The following is a 23555-nucleotide window of genomic DNA, read 5'->3' on the forward strand; positions in this document are numbered from 1 at the left end:
ATTCCATATTCTGTCTCATCTCTCTCTCTCTTTCTGTCATGTGTGGCCCATATATGATTCACAGAAAACACACACATATTCATTGCCTTGATAAATATTGGGAGTGTGTGTTATTCAAAACAGCAACTTCACCATCAGCAGTTAGGCAGGTTTTCTGTTTTTCAGGCAGGGATCATACTCCAGTCTATTGCATGGGACACATCAAGCTCTTCTGATGCCCCTCAAGCTCTACTCACTTGGCTTGAGGAAGAGTCAGACACCCCTAATTCCCTCCTTTTGGGGAGTAAGGAGACTTGGCACTCACAACTTTCTCTGATAACATCCTCTCCAGAAAGTATACACTGTTTTCAACTCATTACCCTATTATAACTGTGTGGGTGAAAAGTCAGAGTTTGATAACTAGGTTTCAGGAACACCGTTTGTAAATTCTGCATGAAGTCTTACACCCTCTTGGGAAAAAATACCTATTGTTCTTGGTGTTTCAGCCAAAGTGTTCATTTTATCAATCCGTTACCTATAACAAAATTAACCACTTTGCATTAATTATAAATATATTATTTCAGTTACACAAATGAATTAAAATATAGGAATTCAGATGAACAGATTTTATATGCCATTTAAATAATATGAGCAAAATTTTAAAATTAATTGAAGATGGAAGATATTATTGCACCACAAAGAGACTGGAGACATGAACTTGAAACAGAACCACTAAACTTGTTATCATTTCACAATTTCATAAGCTAGATTTCCTGAATATTAATTTACCTGAAGTGTAACAGAGATAAAGAGGAAAAAAAGTATCTGTATTCAGAAACACATAATGGTAAACACTTTGTGAATCTGTTCCCTTGGCTAAAAGTCATAGTGCATGAGGCTTGTGTTCTACATGACAGTAAGATCACATATGTAAAATGGAAATTTCCCAATTCACTTTTGCTATTGTACTTGTTATGTGGTAAGAAATACATTTCTCGACAAATTTGTTGACTGTTCTCCAGAAAGAGCCTAAAAAATAGCAAACTTTTCGACAGGGCCTGTAGAAAGGAGAGTATTTTCACTGATCATTAGAAAAAAATGTACTTAAGACCCTAGTTAATTAGTATGTGAGCAATTAAAGCAATATGAGTAACACAGCTAATAATGAAAAAATGAAAGTCTGCTAAGGAACTTGCTTATTTGCAATTATGATTCTATTAGTGGCTTTTCTCAGATAGTATAACTATTTAAATTTTATTTTTTTAACTAACCATTGTTGAAAATATGGTCAGTATTCCAAATAGAAGTAGCTTATTTGTTTATTTCTGATTGTAAAATAATACATATTCTTTGGAATTCTAGGGCTATTGAACATCAGGCTAGCCAAATCCTGTTGTTCTTAGTTCTCATCATTGATTCTACAGCATCTGACATTATTGACTTGTTCATTTTGAAATCCTTACTACCTGGGCCCATTGCTCTGCTCTCTCCATCAACTGTAAGCTCTAAATAGGCAGAGATTTTTTCTGTGCTCCTTAAATGCTTGTTTATTGTAAGAATCCTTTTTCATTTCTATTCTTCTTCTGATTCTTTTAGCTTCTCTTCCTCCTCCCAAATCTTAAACTTGATTATTTCCTTCGATGTCGAGTCTTCTTCTCTTTCTATTGTTCAATTTTTAGTCCTTATCCATTGTAATCATATGAGTTCTCTAGTTAAATGTCATCCATGTCTCTACCTCTGATCCTGTTTTTCCTTGAACCAAATCTCCAACTGCCTTATGATCATTTGCATATTTGTCTCGAAATCACTTCAAACTCAGCATATCTAAATGTTATCTTTTGAGCGCTCAACCTACAGTATTGGTTGCTCATCCTGACACCCCTCTTTTAATTAATAGCACTATTATTTTCTCATTCTTTTCTGCTTAAAATTCTAGATCTCTCTATTTTGACAGGCCTCTGTTATCACTGTAACTGTCATCACTGCCAGTAACATTAGCACCAATCATCATTAGTAATATTTATATAGTGCTTTATATTTTGAAAAGTAATTTTGCATGCATAATTTTCTCTCTGGGGACTTTGTCCTGTCTCCTTCTAGGAGACTGATTCTGGAATGTAGAAATATTTTCTATTTAAAATACATTAATTTATTTCACAGTAAATTTCAACTTATAATTGAGATAAATATGACAAAGAGAACTGTAGAGTGCTATGAATTAAGATAACAGGTGCCTGACTTAAATGTTTGCATATGAATGTGCTTACATATTTGTTTATGTGTGTGTTTTGAAAGGCTGGTTAGGCAGGCTTGCTGAAGTGTTATATTATACTGAAGTAGACACTGAAAGATACATAGGTGAGCTAGAGGAAGCAGTATGCACAGTGACCTGAAGTGGGAAGATCATGGTGTTTTTAAAAATCTGAAAGAGGGCAAATGTACCCAGAATGGAATAACAAGGGAAAGAATGGCAGAATGTAAGGCTAACAAGGTAGGCAGGGGCTAGGGCCCACCACAAATATTTAAATTTATAGAAAGTATGACACAGTATATTATGTGTATATTTTCATCTTCAACTTCTGAAATCCTCTCAGTTGTGACTTAGTTAAAACCTAATCCTTTAAATAACTGATTAGTTTATTTTCACAAATAAAATATGTACTATTATAGCTTTTATAATCACTATATGCTTGTTATCGAATTTTGTTTTAAAAATATTTGAAAATACCAGATGTTTTAGTGGGATAACATTGCATCTATAAGATAGTTTTCCACGGCTGAGACTTCTCATTAACTTATATTTATTCATTTATTTAAATCTACTTTTATATCACTTAATAAAATGTTATAATTTTCATCACAAATGTATTATTTAATTTTGTTGGATTTATTCTTAGATATTCTTATATCTTTGCTTCTAAAGGAAATGGAATTTATTCCTACTAGATTTTCTAGCAATTTTCATTACAGTATAGGAATAGAATGGATTTTGGATTTTGATCTCGTATTTAGCAACCTAGTAACGATCTCTAGGGAAACAATCACATAATGTTTTAAAAATATAAATAAAAAAGATAATGAAAAAGATAATGAAAAGATAATAAAAAATCCCTGGGGATTTTTTTTCTTTAATCCTCAAATTGTAAATCGAAGAACGGGCTAATAAAGTTGAGAATATTTAGAGGTTGAAAGATTTGCAAAGAACTGTTTCAATTTAACAAGAAAGAATTCAAAGATATTTTCTGAAGCGTGATCAGCATGGCCATGAGGATCTCTTATATTCCTACATATCTTGTGAGCAGAGGCACTGACTATCTTTTTGCCTTTCTTTTCAAGGATGTTAGTTAGTGAGCAGACTTGAAAGATAAACGTAGTGTCTCTCTCTGGAGCTAAGGGAAGTTTCGTTTACTGTCTAATATAATAAAGAAAATGTCTCCCTGTGGAGCAAAGATCAGAGAGACTTACTGTCCATTATGAAAGAGGTGACTTCCCAAACAAACACCTTGAACTGAATGGACCATAGCTCTTATTGTAAAATATAAATCTATAAAGCTTTTAAAAGAAAACAAGAGAAAATCCAGGTGAGCTTTAGGCGAAGAGTTCTTAAACTTGATACCAAAAATGATAATGATCAATTGATAAATTGGAATGATCAAAACTTAAAATTTCTGCTTAATAAAAGACACTTAAAAAATGTGAGGACAAGCTATAGACAAGGAGGAAAGAAAATATTTGCAAACCACATATTCAACAAAGACTTTTATCCAGAACATATAAAGAACTCTCTAAACTCAACTGTAAAGAAACAACCAACCCAATTAAAAATGGGCAAAATATTTCAACAGACACTTCACCAAAGATGACATATGGATGACAAATAAACACATGAAAAATTGTCAACAATAGCTATCAGAGAAATGTAAACAAACACTGTAGTGAGATAGCGCTGCATAGACTGGCTAAGGAACAATTGATAATACCAAGTGCTGATGAAGATGTGGAGCAACTATTAACTCTCTCATACACTGCTACTGCAAATACAAAAGAATATAGACACTGGCAGTTTGGCAGTGTCTTGTAAAGCTGAACATATGCTTTAAACCCAGCAATCCTACTCCTAAGTATTTACTTTAGAGAAATAAAAACTTATGTTCAACAGAAAAACCTATACAAAAATACTTAAAGCAGTTCTATTCATAATTGCCCCAAACTGGAAACAAGCTAAATATCCTTCAACAGATGAATAAATGGATCAGCAAACTGTGAAAGATTTCTACAATGGACTATTACTCAGCAATAAAAAGAAGGCGATACTGCTACACTCAGTAATGCAGATAAACCTCAAAATCTCAAAGGCATTATGCTAAGTGAATAATGACAGTCTCAAAAGGTTATATACCATATTTTTTCATTTATATGACATTCTGGAAAAGGAAGAACTATGAGCGGTGTTGACCAGATCAGTGGTTGCCAGGAGTTTGTAGGGGGACAAGGGTGTGACTACAAAGAAGCATCTCAAGGGAGTTCTTTGATGAGTTATATTCAGCATAGTTTTAGTATAAGTGAATTTTAAAATAGTCTACTCTTCTGAATATTACCATTAAATGCAGCATATCTGATGAGAAATGTGTGCATGTGTGTGAGAAATAGAAGTAGTTTCCATGACTGTTATAAATAATCCAAATAATCATCACATTTGATTATATTTTTGATAATATCTACACATTATATATTTAAATTTTACATATTTATGCTCCCAAATTATGCTAGAATGTGATGCTAAATTTATTTTAATTTCCCATGTTTACTCGAGATGAGTGTTGCAGTGGGGGCAGGGGAGGTGTGAGTTTGGAGTGGTGATGAAGGTGGTGACCAGGACATTTTAAGTTTGAAGGTGGTGACCAGGACATTTTAAGCTTGAAGTGGTAATGCATCTTCACGTCTCTGATTTTCCACAGACACCCCATCACAGCGGGTACAGTTTATTCTTGGAATTGAGGATGATGATGAGGAACACATTCCTCATGACCTTTTCACAGAACTGGATGAGATTTGCTGGCGTGAAGGTGAGGATGCTGAGTGGCGAGAAACAGCCAGGTGAGGATTTTTGTTGAAGAGTAAATTTTCATGCTATTAGAAAAACAGGTTTCTAATGCCTCGATTTTGCAAACATCCATAAGTGCTGCTGATTTCTGAAATTGCTCATCTGGCCTGGGCATATCCTATAATAGGATATGGGTCAGAATGAAATCTGAAGGCAGTAATTATAGTAAATAGTGACGCAGAGCCAGCAGCAGCTGCAGTCTTAAAGATAAGCAGTAGCATAATTTGTGTGTTGTCGGGAAAACAATAGAAATCTAAAAGTAATTTATTTCGATTTTTTTAATTGCTGGCTTGTGCCCAAACTAGTGATATTATTTGATAATTTGAGTGTGGGGCTTTTTAAAAGAAAGGGCAAACATTGCAAGAGGCTTTAGGTATAGTCCTGGATTTATGTACTATTTGGTGAGGATAAAAATATTTTGTAATGCATTTCAAGGATATGTATACATTTAAACATAGTGTTTTTCCAAAATAACTTTTTAAAAATTACTTTTTTCAGTCATTTGTAATCAATATTTCTATATTGCCACATAGTTGATTAATTGCTATAAAAAGGTAAAAAACCTGAAATTTGCATTTACTTTTTATTTATTCTTGTTCATTTGCTTATTTATATAATAAATATATATAATAAACATTTATGAGGGAACTATTATGTGCCAGGTATAAAGGGTATAGAACAATAACAACAAAAATCTTAAAACTTGCCTTTAACAATCTCACAGCCTAATTCAGGATTTATACAAGTAAACAAAGTTGTAATGGTCTAGAATGAATGCTGTGATACAAGAGTACACAAGAAACTGTGGGCACACCTAGGATTATCAACTACCCTCTGTCTCCCAAATTTTAATGTAGATATTAATCACATGGAATCTTGCTGAAATGTAGGTTCAATGGGCCTCAGACATAGTGTTAGGTTCTAACAATCTTACAGGTTATGTCACACCAGTATTTTTGGTTTGAGTACATTTCAAGTAGTAAGGATTTAAATCACAAGGGTGAAGGAGAGGGAATCAAAATAGCTTCCTGGTATCACTTGATAATATATTTGGACCACTTTCCATATTGTAAGTATCAGTTGACCTCTTTTTTATGACTGCATTACATTTAATTAAATGGATGAACTTTATTTAGCCAGTCTTGATAGGGATTTAGGTTGTTTAATTTTTACTTTTTGCTTTAATCATTGTTGCAGTCATCATTTACATATATATTTAGCATCGTTTTGTAGATACTTATGTAGTTTGAATTTCTCACAGTGGAACTTATGTATCAAAGCGAGCAGACTTTTTTTTTTTACTTTAAAAGGTATTGAAAAATTGTCTTTGTAAAATATTTTGGTAATTTATACTTCCATTAACATTGTATGAGAGTGTTTATTTCCCTCAAACTCTTGCCACACTGTCATAAAACTTTAAAAATTTTTTGCTAATTTTATAGATAAAAAATAAATCTCACTCTTTTAATTTGCATTTAATTATTCGTGAAACTGAACATCTTATGTTTTTTCTTTTTATATGTTTTTATGTTATTCCTGTGAACTAACTGCTCATTTCCTTTCCCTGTTTATGTAAGATCATTCATTAATTTCTTTATTTTCTTTTTTTAGTATCTGAAATTGGTGGTATGTTATTCTGTGTGAATTGTTTTTTTTAATAAAAAAATCTACATAAATTAATCAATTTCCTTATGATGATTTCTTTATAATATTTTAAATATAAAATTAAATTTGAAATAGATTTATATAACCTGGTCAGTTTTAAGGTTAAGAACCTTCTACCTTATATTTTTCTCTCATCTGCATCAAAACTAAGTAGTTTTGAGTAAAAAAAAAATTTTTTTTTAATTTAGTACTTGGGAGTTTTTAAAATATAATACATATGTATTCATCTTTATTTGATGATAAAAACAATGTATAATAATCTCTACAAATTAGTGATATAACTTTTGATATAACTTGTTGATAAGGAATTTAAAATACGAACCTTCCTGTTTAAGGCTAGAGGTATCAGTCTTGAACTGGTTATAAGAAGGCAGGTGTTCCTGGATGACTTGAAGGAGATCTGGTGGTTATGATTACTAGACAACTCTGGCTACTTTGAATTTCTTTAATCTATTGATGAGAAGTACTTTTTGGAAGTAATTCTTTTATATTTCTTTCTTTACTCTCATCCTACATAGTAGAGCTGAGCAGTAAGTTTGGAATATGTGCTTTAGTGTGAGAAACTCCCTTATTTTTAAAATGGTTGGTGATTTTTCACCTTCAAGATGAAACAGTTATCCATTGCTTCTAACCAGTAAATTCCTAGTAACTTGCCCACTCTCATAATGCCAGGATGTGACAGAGCAGTACTGGAATCTAGTCTTTCATTCTGTCACAGTCGAATAGGTAGGATTTTATCATATTCTAGTGGACTGACTTGAACAAGTTTTTCCAAAACCATCAAAATGTACTGCTGTTTATTTATAAAGAATAAAAGAGATGATCCAGTTAATTATTAGTATTCTTGTATATTATTAGATAGGACCTATGTTCTTAGCCATGCTCCTGGAACCTTGTGCATGGTGTAGCTATCTGAGGTTCAGGGAGACATCTGATGAGCAATCAAATAGTAACAGACATTGAAGAGGATGGTAGATGAATTTTGACTAAGACACAATATAGAGAAGAACAAAACATATTTATCAAGGACTTAGAAATGTAGTGGGTTTTAAAGTGGCAAAAGTGATTTTGTTCTGATGACCCTACTTCATTTAAGAAGGTTAATTCTAGTTAATTCATGACTCCATCTAATTTTTCAAATGCAATTTAATTCTAATAAATCATTACCATAACTATTTGAAGCACTTCACTCTTTTCATTAGTATTCCAGAGGGATTAATATTTTTTTACCCTAATAGTAGAAATAAAAAGGATATATTATTAGCACATTGCACCTGTCATATATCACATATTGAATAATTCATGCCCACTGTTGTTGCCAAGTAAAACTTCAGCAAAGTTTTAGATTTCAAAGCTAGATTTTTGAATCATAATTATTTAATAAATGTTTGCGAAAACCAGCTGTTCACTTTAAAAACCCTAAAAGAAGCCATATGACAAGGCCTAACAAAATCAACACAATTAGAATGTCCTGCTTATAAATAACATATAATGTTATTAATAGAAAGTACACAAAGATACCACAGCTGTGCAATTGTGGAAACAACATGCTTGACTCACTGTGGTTGCCCTTTAAAAGTGCTTCCCACAAATGAGCTCAGAAAAGGCAAAGCAGGGGGTAGCAGTTAGGCTTTTGATATATACATGGTAGTGTAGAAAGGATTATTACCTCAAGATGATTTTATTGATGCTGTGAAGGCATTTGATATTCAAAATTAGTAAAGGTTCAAGTCATCAAGATTTTTCAGTGCAATGTGAGGCATGAAGATAATATGGACGAAGACCAGCAAATATCAGTAACCTCTAGATTTGGGTATATTTCATTTTCTCTCTCCTCTTAAAATAGGCACTTTATAATTACATGTTATTCTCTAGCTCCCACCCTAATCATGTTCTCCCTCTACCCTCCATATCCCCAAATCTACCCCGCCACAAAAAGGATGTTTTTTTCTTGAGAATTCATGACTTTCTTCAAGGCTATAACTTTGGATGTTATAATAACTACTTTACTCCTATATGGATAGAATCAGAGAATAAAAATTCTTAGGAAAGCAACTGAATTAGTGGGAATAGAATAGAGTTAATTTCTATGGAAAACATCTAATTCTAATTTTCAGAAGAATTTTATTTTGTAGATTTTTAATATAAGTATTAAAGAGGAGATTAGTATCAACTTGATCCTCAAAGAATTCATGAAACACCTGTATTAGTTTGTTGGCGTATAGTAAAAAGAGATTGCAATGTGTTAATCATGGATGAAAACAGATCCAGACATACTGAAGGAAATGAAATTAATCTCCTCAGAGTTTAAATCTGCCTCTCTTCCTTAGAAAATGTCATGCAATCGGCCTGCAATTTTGATTTTTTTCATTGTCCATCATTTCTCATTCATGCCTGTGAGACTCTTGTTTGCTTTGGTTTGCTATTCAAACAAATGTCAGCTGAGTTTATTTGAAAACTAGAATAAATTGCAGCACTTTCGGTCATTAACTGCAATCAGGCATTTTGCAGCTGACAGTATATTCAGTGACTACAAGTCTTGAAACAGGATTTGGTGTGTTCCTAGACCTGTTCATTTCTATCTTTGAAGTATGAAATGGAATGAAAAAAAACATAAAGGAGAGATATACTTATGTATTTATGTATATATATAATTTTTAATATAGTCTTTAAAAATATTCGTTTAAACATCTCAAAGCTTTTGGCATTATTCTGAAGCTGGCATGAAGCACTGAATCTTGAAATGTTTAGTAACTTGATATTTGTAACTTGCAGGTTCCTTTTTATGGGAAGTATCTTTGCTTCCTCCTGTGATGCTCATAAAACCTGTGCCTATATCAAACCATCTATGCATATAACTTATATTTAGTCATGTTAACTACCAAACTGCTTGGAAAATACCAGAGCTTTCATTCTTCTTTTCTAAAAGACCAAGCCCCAATTTGAAGGAAATTATTCTAAAGAAGAAGTATGCCTTTTGGATTTATTTTTAGTATGTCTTTTCAAATAGACACATAGATCAGTGAAACAGAATAGAGAACTGAGAAGACCAAGGTAAATACAGCTAACTAAGTTTTGAGGAAGGGCAAAAGCTACTAATGGAAGAATTGTCTTTTCAACAAATGGTACTGGGACAATTAGACATTCATGGGTAAAAAAAGATTTTAATCTCAATCTAAACCTCACAGTGTAGACAAAAAATTAAAATAAATCAGAAATCTAAATGTAAAACAAAAAGCTATGAAAATTTTAGAGAAAATTTAGGAGAAAATCTGGGGCTAGACATGTTACCAAAAGCACAATCCATAAAAGAAAATATAAATTGGACTGCACTCAAATTAAAAACTTTTATGCTATGAGAGATCTTGCTAGAGAATGCAAAAACAAGCTACAAACAGGGAAAACATATTTGCAAGCCATATATTTGACAAAAACATTATATATAGAATATATAAGGGACTCTCGAAGTTCAGAGGTATGAAAACAAATCAATCAGAAAATGGTAAAAACACAGACCAAAGAGGAAATACATATAGAAAATGACCACATAAAAAGACGTTTAACATCATTAATCATTAGGGAAACGCAAAATAAAGCCACTATGAAATATTGCTGCACACCTAATAGAACAGCTAAAATAAAAAAGCAGTCATAAAGCAAGTGCTGGTGAGGATGTGGAGACATTGGATCTATCATCCATTGCTGATATGACTGTAAAACGGTGTAGCTACTCTAGAAAACAGTTTGATGGTTTCTTATAAAAGTAAACATGCATTTACTATATTACCCAGTGATCATAGTTGTGGATAATTATCCCAGAGAAATTAAAACTTAAATTCATGCAAAAACCTCTACATGAATGTTTATAACATTCTTATTTGTAATAATAACAACAACCTGTGAACAATTCAAATATCCTTCAACATATAAATTGTTAAACAAAGTTTGGTCAACATGCATACTGTGGAATACTACTCAGCGATAAAAAGTAACATAGTTGATATATACAACAATTTGGAAGATCTCAAGGGCATTATGCTTAGTGAAAAATATCAATCTCAAAACATTTTAAACTATATGATTCCATTCATATAACATCCTTAAAATGACAACAATATAGTGTGAAGAACAGATTGGTGATTGATGGGAGGACAGAAACAGGGTAAAGACTGAGAATATGAAAGTATAATATAAAGGAGTTCCTTTGTGATGATGGAACAGTTTTGTATCTTGATTGTGGTAGTGGTTACTGAATCAAATCATGGAATAAAAATAAAGTTCATAAATTCAACCAAAGTAATTGTATTGTGGTGGAGAATGGTCTCAGGCTCTGAAGAAAAACAAGAACAATTTAAAGTTGAATTTGGTTTGACAAGTCATTGGTTTGGTTATCTTGGACAAATCTTTAATGTATTGAATTTATCTTATCATTTTACAGATGAGAAAAATGTGGCTCACAGAAACTGAAAGACTCTTTTGGTCATATGGCAATTTAGCTATAGAATAGAGACAAAACCTAGATTTTTTTTTATTTCCAACTAGTCCAAGACACTTCCACAATACTATTCCATCTCAAAATGTCTGCCAAGAGGTTGATCCTTTGAGATATTGACATTCATAATGAAATCTGGCAAGAAACGCTAAATTAAAATTAAATTAAAATCATATTTGCCCTCAACATTAATTTTAATTAAGATTTTGATGCTGATATGAATAGTTAAAATGGTGATCGACTAAATTACGTTAGAAAAAAATATCCTGCAGTCTCAGTGGCTTAAAATCACAAAGTTCTTTTTATGGCTCATGATACATATCCATTGTGGATTAGTGGAGGCCGTACACAACTGTTCATTGTTGTTACTTAGAGACCTCAGCTGGTAGAGCAGCCTCCATCTTGAATATTTCTGGTGGTCACATCAGGGAAAAAGATAGCTCCAGAATGTCTTATTCTGGCAATTAAATACTCCAGTTTGGAAGTGACACATGTAATTCTGCTCACAATTTATTATCCAGAACTAGTCAACAATCACATGGCCTCACCTAGTTAGAAGGGAGCTAGATAGTGATATCCTACTCTTTACTAGGAAAAGAAAGAGAACTAATTATAGTTGATGAACAATACTGTGGCCCTTTTAGAGACTGAAAAACATTAAAAATTACTAATGTGAAAAATTCTGAACTGTGTAGACAAAAATATTTTATAAAATTGCCAGCACCAAAGAGATACTGTCAATGATTGGGGGGTTAAATATAAAAGATTTTTCAACCTTCAAGTGTTTTATAAATTTATGATAGGCATAGTTATTTTCCCATATCTCTTAACTTTTGTCAGGGACAGCTCTTCCTCTCTATTGGTTTTCTTTTCACTTCTTGAAACTTTCTGCTCCCTGAATACTGAGGACAGATACATGACTTTCTTTATCTTTCTTGGAATTCTGCATATTAATCATTCTGACTAGCCCTTTTAGTTAGTTATTTTTGGCTGATCCACTGTTTCCCTACCTAGTTACTGCAACATATTTGTCCTCTGTTGAAGTTGGAGCATTTGATTGCATAAAACAGTAATATAATATATAGAGAATTTGAATGATATTGCATGGAGAGAGGAAGTTAGGGCAAAAATGACAAAGGAGAGAAAAATGGTAGGTGATGGGGAAGAAAAGGCAATTTATGCTAGAATTTATTAGAAATAGTGGAATTAAATTGGTCATCTATTAGAATAAGAGGGCAAATCCCTAAAAGAATAAGAGATTTAGTACTTGTGTCAGGGCATTAAAATCATTTGTTTTTCTTTATTACTACCATTTATCTTACTTAGACACAATCTCAGATATTGCTGTTTATTTCACCAGGTCAGTGGTATTCATTTAGCACTATGATATGAAAGTTCTTCCCCTATTCTTCATCCCTGGCAGGAAGGCCCAGACAATGGCAGCCGAACTCAGTTCTCACAGGTTCAGTCCCCAGGAGGTGACTGCAATCACTTGATTTTATTCAAACAAGCCTAAAAGTATTTTTCCTATAGAATATATTCTGTTATATTAGCCTCCCTAATGAAATGGAAAAATTATCAAGAGACTCAACTATTCAGTTTTGAAACCTCCTACTAAAGGAAAATGAGTATCCTTTTATTTTCTTTTGCATCTTTTTCAACTATCATTATTTTTCCATGAAGTATACTCTCTTTTGTAGTTCCACAACAGATTCATGGTGACTGCTGATTAACATTTATATTAAAATACTTTTTTCAGAGCTAGACAAACTAATAAAAATGATAAATGAGTTTTTTCAACATCTTTCAATGACAAAAGAATGCTTGTTAAATTGGAATTAAAATGAAATAAACTGAATGACTTGAGCTAGTTTTTACTTAACTTCCAAAACTCATCAAACCAAGAAGCAATGTGAATATTTTTCTATTTCTATCTTTTATTATTGGGATAAAGAATCATTGATCTACAATATAACATTCAATATGCTGATAATATTTATTTGTATAGGTGGTTGAAGTTTGAAGAAGATGTGGAAGATGGAGGAGAGAGATGGAGCAAGCCCTATGTGGCTACTCTTTCACTGCACAGCTTGTTTGAGTTGAGAAGTTGTATTCTGAATGGAACTGTGTTGCTGGACATGCATGCCAATACTTTAGAAGAAATTGCAGGTATATCTTCCTCACCCTTAGCCTAGTTCACTCTTATAGCTGCAGCTGATTTTTGTTATTACCTTTTCTTTATAATTCTATTCAAGCGTGACCTTCGGAAAATAAATTCATATGATCAGCATACGAGACCTTAAAAATAATTTTCTTCTACCCTCTTATTTAAGATAAAAGACTTTGAATCTTAGAGAAATATTGTCAAACTAGTTCAGTGGCAGGTCTAGAACAAGAACCTAGATACCCTGACGCCCATTCAGTATTTATGGTTTGTCAGTATCTTATTTAATTAGACTGTCACCACTAGAAAATTGAGGGGGAAAACCCATAAAGCTACAGATTGATTTTATCAATATTCAAGTCCATGAAATAATCAAATGAAAAAAGTTTAGTAAATGGGGAAAACGTTAGTTTAAAAAGAACAGAAAGGGATGATCGTTTATTTTAAACTGAATTAAAACTGTTGAATACCAGAGGACACCAAGTGACGCAGTTGAGATTGGTTTGTAATTTAATACTATGGCAAGCCCCTGGGAGGAATGATTTTTATTGGAAGCCTATTATGACTATATAACACAAGCAGTGATATTTAGGAAGTGTCTTACTGTTACTCTAGCAATAGAGACAAAGAACTTATGTATCTTTTGATCTGGAAAACAAACACATTTTAGTAAAAACAAAATAATACAAAAACACAGAAATGAGTTTTGAAAGAATGTAAATGAAAAGGTTAATAGAGGTTTTAAAAATAAAACCAAGTCAAGGACTCAAGCAGTTTTTAAAAATTCCTAGTTTGGAAGAAAAAGAAAAAAGTAGTTCCATGTGGATGTGGAATTATTTGTTACGTAGAAAGACTTAAGGGGGACTTCAATGTCTTTATTATATTGTGCAAATGGGAAAAAAGAAAAGAAAAACCAAAACTCTGTGTGTTTTTGATTATATAAGTGAGAGAATATTATAGTAGAAAAATAATGTATCTAATTTAATCCTCAGAACAGCTTCATAAAGTAATTATCATCTCATTTTTCAATGAGAATATAGAAATTCTGAAACTTTTGTGGCCCAGGTTTCATCGAAGGGACTCTGACTTTAATCCATGTTCCTTCTGTTAAACTACAACTACTGTTTGAAAAGAGTAGGCTTGCAGCAGATGTCCAAATGTTAATGGTAGTTCAATTAATTTAAAATTTGTTTATTTAGATCTGAAACTAATATAAAATAATATTGAATGTCAAGAAATAATAATAATGAAATAAAATGGAAAAAAAATTATTTGGTTGTTGGTGCTGATGGACATGATAAATCGCAGTATGTGAAAAGATATCTTGACTTACAATATTAAGCAAAAATAAAAATAAAACAAAAAAATAGGAAAAATAAGACTTCCCCTTCTTTCATATAACACCTATAAAGAAGTTACCCTTTAAAATACATAATTGGAGCCTAAAAGACTGCATAAATTTAAATATAGTATTCTTTTTAGAAGAACAGAAGTTTCAATAATAGGTCACACTAAATCAAGACTATGATACCATATGTTATCATACAAAGTTATTACAGTTTTATTTACTATATGCCCTATGCTGTAAATTACATCCCTATGACATTTATTTTATAACTGGAAATTTATACTTCTTAATCCTTTTTAGCCATTTCACCTGCCCCAATTCCTCCCCTTCTCTGGTAACCACCAATTTTTTTTCCTGTAATTATGAGTCTGTTTCTGTTTTAATTTGTTTGTTCATTTGTTTTGTTTTGTTTTGTTTTTAGATTCCGCAAATAAGTGAAATTATACATTATTTATCTTTCTCTGTCTGGCTTATATCACTTAGCATGATACCCTCTAGGTCCATCCATGTCGTAAATGCCAAGATTTCATATTTTATGGCTCATTAATATTCCACTGCATTTTGTACCACATCTTCTTTATCCACTTATGTATTGATGGACACTTAAGTTACTTCCATATTTAGCTGTTATAAATAACGCTGCAATGAACATAAAGGGCCAATTATTTTTTTGTATGTGTTTTTATTTCTTCAAATAAATACCCAGAAGTAAAATTGCTGGGTCACATGGTAGTTCTAGTTTTAATTTTTTGAGGAAGCTCCATACTGTTTTCCATAGTGGCTGTACCATTTTATATTCTTAACTGTGTATGAAGGTTCTTTTTCTACACATCTTCGCCAACACTTGTTATTTTTGTCTTTTTGATAATAACCATCCCTACAGGTATAAAGTGATATCTTATTGCAGTTTGATTTGCATTTCCCTGATGATTAATGACGTAGAGCATCTTTTCAAGTGCCTGTTGGCCATCTGTATGTCTTCCTTGGAAAAATGTCTATTGAAGTCTTGCTCATTTTTCAATTGAGTTATTTGATTTTTTGATATTAAGTAAGTTTGGGTATTAACTTATCAGATGTATGATTGCAAACATTTTCTCCCATTCAGTAGGTTATCTTTTTCATTTTGTTGATGGTTTCCTTTGCTGTGCAAAAATTTTTTAGTTCGATGTAATCCCACTTGTTTATTTTTGCTTTTGCTGCCCTTGCCTGAGGAAACTGGGTCAAAAAGTATTGCTAAGACTGATATTAAAGAGCTTATTGCCTATGTTTTCTTCCAGGAGTTTTATGGTTTTAGGTCTTCAAATCTTTAATCCATTTTTAATATATTTTTACATATGGTGTAAGATCGTGATCCCATTTCATTCTTTTGCGCATAGCTGTCCAGTTTTCCCAATACCACTTATTGAAGAGATTGTCTTTTTTCCATTGTATATTCTTATTACTTTGACAGTAGATTAATTGACCGTATATGTGTGGGTTTATTTCTGGGCTCTTTATTCTAGTCTATTGATCTATGTGTTTGTTTTTATGCCAATAGCATACTGTTTTGATTATTATAGGTTTGTAGTATAGTTTGAAATCAGGGAGCGTGATACCTTAGCATTGTTTGTCTTTCTCAAGACTGCTTTGACAATTTGGAGTCTTTTGTGGTTCCATACTAATTTAAGGATTCTTTGTTCTAGTTCTGTGTAAAACACCACTGGTATTTTGAAGGTAATTGCATTGAATCTGTAGACTGACAGTTTTGGGTAGTATGGACATTTTAACAATATCGATTCTTCCAATCTATGAGTATGCTATACCTTTCCATTTATTGTCATTTTCATTTTCTTCCATTAATGTCTATGGTTTTCAGAATATAGGTCTTTCACTTCCTTGATTAAATTTAGTCCTAGGTATTTTATTCTTTGTGAAGCAATTGTAAATGGGATTGTTTTCTTAATTTCTCTTTGTGATAGCTCTTTATTAGTGTATGGAAATACAACCTACTAATTCATTAAAAAAAGCTATTAGAACCAATAAATGGATTCAGTAAAGTCATAGGCATTTATTGGTTCTTATAGCTTTATTTAATGTGCATAGAATCTTTAGGGTTTTCTATATATGGTATTATGTCATCTGCAAATAGTGACAGTTTTGCTTCTTCCTTTCCCATTTGATTCCTGACTATTTTTCTTGCCTAATTGCTGTGGTTAGCACTTCCAATGCTATGCTAAATAGATGTGGCCAGAGTGACTTCCTTGTCTTCTTCCTGATCTTAGAGGAAAAACTTCAGCTTTTCACTGACGAATATAATATTTAATGTTAGTGTGTGCTGGTCGTATATGGCCTTTATTATACTGAGGTACATTCTTTCTATATCAACTTGGTTGGGAATTTTTATCATAAATGGGTGTTAAATTTTGTCAAATGCTTTCTTTGTATTAAGATGATCATATGATTTTTATCTTTCATTTCATTAATGTGGTATACCACATTGATTTGCAGATGTACAATCCTTGTATCCCTGGAATAAATTCCACTCGATCATGGCATATGATCCTTTTAATGTATTGTTGAATTTGATTTGCTAATATTTTGTTGAGGATTTTTACATCTATATTCATCAGGGATATTAGCCTGTATTTTTGTTGTTGCTGTTGTGGTGTCTTTAATTATGGGATCAGGGTAATACTGGCCTTATAAAGTAAGTTTGAAAGTGTTCCTTCCTCTTCAATTTTTTGGTATAATTTGAGGACAGGTATTAATTTTAAAAAAAATTTTTGGAAAAATTCACCTGTGAAGCTGTCTGGTTCTGGACTTTTGCTTTGGAAGTTTTTAAAGTACTGACTTTTGTTTATCTTTTCAAAGAACTGGCTTTTAGTTTCATCTGTCTTTTCTATTTTTTTTTTTGTCTCTATTTTATTTCCAGAATGATCTTTATTATTTTCTTTCTTCTACCAGCTTTGGCTTTGTTAGTTCTTTGTCTAGTTCCTTTAGGTGTAAAATTAAATTGTTTATTTGGGATTTTTCTTGGTCTGGAAGTAGGCATGTATTGCTCTGAACTTTGCTTTTAGAACTGCTTTTGCTGCATCCCGCAAATTTTGGAAAGTTTTGTTTCCTCTTTCATTTGTCAGAGGTATTTTTTTTTTACTTTCTCTTTGATTTCTTCATTGACCCACTGAAGCACATTATTTAATCTAGTAATTTAATCTAGAAGCACATTATTTAATCTAGTAATTTAGTAGCACATTATTTAATCTCCGTATGTTTGTGTTTGTTTTTTTTCCAGTTTTCTTCTTGTAATTGATTTATAGTTTCATACCATGTGGTTGAAAAGGATACTTGATATTATTTCAAATCTTTTTGAATTTATTGTTTTGCAGTCTATCATGTGATTTATCCTGGAGAATGTTCCATGTGCACTTGAAAAAATGTGTATTCTGCAATTTAGCTGAAATGTTTCCTGTATATCTATTAACTTCATCTGTGCCTATGTGTCCTTTAAGTCAAATGTTTCCTTACTGATTTTCTGTCTGAACGATCTATTCATTGATGTAAGTGGGCTATTAAAGTCTCCTATTATTGTTGTAATATTATCAATTTCTCCCTTTATGTCTGTTAATATTCACTTTATATATTTAAGTATTCCTATGTTGGGTGCATAAATATTTAGAAATGTAATACCCTTCTTTGTCTTTTGTTACAGTCTTTGTTTTAAAGTCTATTTTATTTCATATGAATTATTGCTACTCCAATTTTCTTTTTGTTTCCCCTTGCATGGAATATCTTTTCCAACTCTTCACTTTCAGTCTGTATGTAGACTTTAGTTCTGAAGTGAATCTCTTATAGGCAGCAGAATTAGATAGGTCTGGTTTTTGTTTTGTTTTGTTTTTATCCATTCAGCCACTTTATGTCTTTTCATTGGAGCATTTAGTCCATTTACATCAAAAGTAATGTCAATACATATATACTTTTTGCTATTTTATTAATTGTTTTTTGGGTTGTTTTTATAGTTGTCTGTTCTTTTTTTCTTCTCTTGGTCTCTGCTCTTGTGGTTTGATGGTTTCCTTTAATGTTATGTTTATGTTCCTTTCTCTTTATTTTTTGTATATCTATTGTAGGTCATAGGTTACCATGAAGTTTATACATGTCGAGATACACACATATACACACATGCATACGCACCCCCCGATCTATTTTAAGGTGATAGTCATTTAACATATTCTAGAAAGTCATTCAAACACAGTCTAGAAGCTCTACATTTTTACTCCCCCCTGTTTTATGTTTCTGACATCGTATTTTGCATCTTTTTATTTTGTGTATTTTCTAACTACTTATCGTAGTTCTAGTTGATTTTACTACTTTCGTCTTTTAAACTTCTTGCTAGCTTTTTAAGTGGCTGATCCACTGGTAATCTACTTTACCAGTGAGATTATTTTCTTGCCTATGTTTTCTTATTTCTAGTTATGTTTTTTCCCCTTTTGTGTGCTTCGCCAGATCCCTTTGGCAAGACAGCTGGATTAGGCATGGATTGTGCAGGTTCTGGAGTGCACTGCACTGGGGCTGCCTTAGTGGGATGACTGGTGTTGGAGTGCACATGGACTGAGGATCCCAGGACTGGGGTAATCTTGGCAAGACAGATGGAGCTAGAGTAGGCATGAGCCATGAGCGTTCTGCACTGGAGATGCCTTGGCAAGACAGCTTGAGCTGGTGTGGGCTTGAGGCTTGGGGCGCACTGGGGCACACTTGACAGGCTGGCTTGTATATCTGGACCATACACTGACCCACTCTATCAAGATGGAGGGAGAATGTAAAAAATGGCTCATTGGTGCCTCTGATCCTAGAGAGACTTCTAGTTGTTCCTTGCTCATCTGGCAAACACTAGGGTTAATAAATGAATTTCCTTCACATATAGTCTAGGTGTCCTTTAAATTGTCTTTTTTGCTGTGCTCCAGGGCAGGCAAGTCTGTATAGGCACCTCAGTGATATTTCTTCCTACTGCAGGTCACTTCATCATTATGACCTATTGTCACCGTGTCTCTGTCTTTCCTACCCTTCTCAATTTGGTCAATCAGCTCCCAGCTTTCTTTAGAAGGAATACCTCTGTATGTAGGTGTATGTTAGGTGTATGTATAGGAGGAGGTGAGTTCAGGGTTTTCCTGCCTGCCATCTTGGACCCATCTTTTGTGAGATTCCCCACCAAACATCTTTATGTTTTAATTAGGAATCAGATAGTTGGGCTTTTCATAGTATTTTGAAATTTAGGAAACTGCAGTTTAGGAAGCTATTTTTTTATAATTCTACACTGTCTTTTTGATACTTAAAACAAACTTGGGGCTTAATATTATTATTGTTATCTTTACTTCATAAATAAAGAAATTGAAATTCAGGGGTTAAAGGTTTTACCCCAGATGAGCTTATTTCTGCTACTTATATCAGTGAAGGCATTACCTTTGAAAATGGATTAATCTAAATGAATGTTGGACTGGCTACATATATTGAAGGTGTCAGATTCGTCAATCTTGCAAAATTAGCCTCAGAAAATATGCTTCATAGTATTACCAGGCTTTATATTTCTTAAAGCATATAATTTCTACTGCTTTCTTTATGAATTTATGAATTTTTTGGTAAAATCTTGTCTCATTAATTTGGCTAAAACTCTGTTGTTTATTTTATTACCTTAGCTTGGTTTTATTGTCTAAATTTATGCTTCCTTTCCCTAACCCTACCTTCTTCCTCAAACTCAGTTTTGTAAAATGTGTGAAGGTTGTTAGTTTTTTAAAGCAAATTGTAGCTTTTAAGCTTATCCTTACAAATGAAAGTAGTTCAGTGGAAGTCTTAATATCCCAAATAGCTTTCTGATCTTCTAATTAATCTGTATCTTTCTGTCTCTAAAGTAGCCCAAGTTGAATGTCCCATTTTCAATGTAGATCGGTCTGTAAAATGACATTTATAAGATATGAATAGTGTAGAGCTAATGCCACATAGAAAAACATGATTACACATACTTGTGTTGATCATTATGACCTTAGATTATAATTTGACTTATTTAATTGAAAGATGTTTATTTCTACCCTTAATAAAATCTCATTTAAACATTTTTCTATAGCTCATAATTATTTTTATTGTTTACTTACTCATTTTTACTTTGGGAATTTAAGCTGTATTACAAAGTGTATAATAAATATGCTTTACATTTTTAAGACTTCTAACTTTGTAAATTATTTTCACATGTATTATATTTTATTATCACAGCAACTGTATGACGTAGGGAGGAACTCTTTCTCCATTTTATAAACAGATAAACAGAAAGTGATATATCACAGATGCCACTTGCGGTGATGGGAACAATTTTTTTTGATTAACCTATAATTATACATTTTGTTTTATTTCATGATAATTTGTGACCGCGGTGATTAACAATAAGACATGGAATTTTTTACCTCTTATCATATTTTTCTACATTAGGCAGTTACTAAATGTTAGTCACTAGTCAATTTTCCAAAAGCCAGGAATAATAATTTATCTTTAAGGGCTCTAAACGCGAATGCTCTGCTGCATTAATGTTTTCTAGATATTTCTTAGCAGAAGACTATAACCCAGATATTGTTTTAGAATGATGAAGGATTTTTATATCAATGTTCTGATGTTTCTAATAGACTCTTAGATAATTCTTTAAAGAGATTTTATAGACTTAACAGGAGAAAATCCATTTGCATCTGGCAGGTCTGTCAAGAATTTCTGGTATAATTAAATAAGATTTTCTTTTGGATAAAGTTAATTTTAAAAAGTCTATTTCCCAATGTTTCAAGGAACTCAGAATAAATTTAAACTTCTTCCTTCAAAATAGTACTTAACCTTTTCAAATTCAAAATTCTCCAGATGTATTTTCTTACCACAATTTATTCTGTCGTGGAGATTAAATTAAAATGCTTTTAAATTTTATTTATATAAATCATAGGCAATTTTATGGCCTATGTTAATCTCTTTGAAATTCAGCAATGTTAAGATGAATACTGGAAATTGTCTCTCTGCAGGACATATATTTTTACCTAATTCTATCAATGAGAGTAAGAAATTAAAACTAAACCAAAGTTAGTACCTTGGGCAGATTATCAGTTACTGCTCTCATTAAAATAACTTTTATTCTCTAAAATCTTTTATTGAAGTAAAAATCCATAATTTGCTCCACTTAATGTAATCTGTAAATTTAGGAAAATAGGAATAGTCATATATATATATTTTTAACATGCCTGTACTATTACTGTCCTTGGTCTAGAAAGTAAGTATTCTCATTTTAAAGTAGTTTACATTTTTAGTATACCCACTCATGTTAGTGCTATCAATAAAACTATAGAATTTAGCCCTACTATTTCCCATTCCTCCCCCAGTGTATTTTAAAGTTAAGACAAAGAATTTATAAAATAATCATTAAAGAAATCAGAGCTTTATATAGAATCTGTAAAATCTCATGGTCTCTAGAGGCTTTCATTCAGTAATCAAGATGGATTGGTCATGATAAAATAATTGCCTGATTAGAATGAAAAATAATTTTTCATTTTCTGAGGCCTTTTACATGAATGCTACTAGTTTTTCCAGAGCTAGCTTAGTGCTAGAAGAGTGTAACCTATTTATCCTTTATCTTCCTGTTTCTTTATCATCCAGATCCTGGCATTGTGCTTTGGCAGGCAAGACTATTATGTAGGCATCATAGCCTGCTGAGATTGTAGGACTTGACTCTGGGCCCAAAGCCATTATGGTCTATTATCCTTTCCTACTTTTCAAGGTTAATACTAACATATGTTATAGTAGTGAAGAGAACAATGTGATTAGTGAATCTGACTCCCTTTGGTACTTGAATCTCACCTCCATATAATTCATATTCTTAAGCAGGATGATTAACTTTCCAGTTCACGAAGATATTATGTGATGAAGTTATATCTCAGAGGAGTTTACTGTGCAGCCGATGAATGTTTTTTTTTTTCCTATTTGCTTTGTGTTATGTAACTGTTTTAAAAAATATCTTATCTCTGAAAAACTGTGAAGCTAGTGACTTATAGGTTTTTGTAGTGCTCAAGCCTGGAAATTCCTACTGTGTTTTAGTAGGAATTAAAAATCATAACCATGTGCATGGTTTATTATATTATTCATTTTGACTCTGATTAGAATATTGAACTGATGATACACATCATGGCTTACAGATGAAACCGCCTCGCATTGGTATCTCTTTGGTGTTTATTAGGTAAATTAGGTAAATTAATAACCTGATTTACAACTCCCATTATGAAGTATATAATTCATCTATTATATACAATTTTCCATCTTAGCAAGGTTTTAATGTAAATTCATGTATGCTGACAATTAATCATTTCCTTTATTCCAAATGAATCTAGTAGTATTAGAACTACTGATCTCCAAAGAACTTAGATATAGATGAAATATCCTATATTAATATGCATTTTCAGAATTGGAAGAGACTTTGGAAATAATTATAGTGAATGTTACATTACAGCTGACTCCTAAACTTGCATTCTATCTTTTCCATTGTAAACAGCAAAGTGATAGAGCAAAGGTTGGCAAATTATTCTCTGTATGCAAATATGGCCCACTACCTGATTTTGTCAGGCTTATGAGCTAAGAAAGGTTATTACATTTTACATGATTGAAAAATAATAAAAAGAAGATTAATATTTTGTGACATGAAAATTATATGAAATTCAAATTTCAGTGTCCATAACAAAGTTTTTTTGAGACATAACTATGCATATTTGTGTACATGTACTTTTGTGCTATAAAGGCAGAGTCGATTAGTTGTGACAAA

General features: G+C 32.1%; 1 protein-coding gene across 16 annotated transcripts in view; it reads left to right on the forward strand.

The window, feature by feature from the left end:
* The window catches only part of SLC4A10 (solute carrier family 4 member 10), a 242430-nt gene that overhangs the window by 116165 nt on the left and 102710 nt on the right, over positions 1–23555 (forward strand). For all 16 annotated transcript variants that reach the window (XM_039855402.1, XM_039855396.1, XM_039855393.1 and 13 more), the window contains 2 exons: positions 4938–5076; positions 13249–13409. In XM_039855402.1, the coding sequence (XP_039711336.1) occupies positions 4938–5076; positions 13249–13409 (300 nt within the window). The remainder of the gene's footprint in view (positions 1–4937; positions 5077–13248; positions 13410–23555) is intronic.

Source organism: Pteropus medius, unplaced genomic scaffold, assembly GCF_902729225.1.
Source record: "Pteropus medius unplaced genomic scaffold, Ma_sr-lr_union100, whole genome shotgun sequence".
In the NCBI taxonomy this organism is placed as follows: Eukaryota; Metazoa; Chordata; class Mammalia; order Chiroptera; family Pteropodidae; genus Pteropus; species Pteropus medius.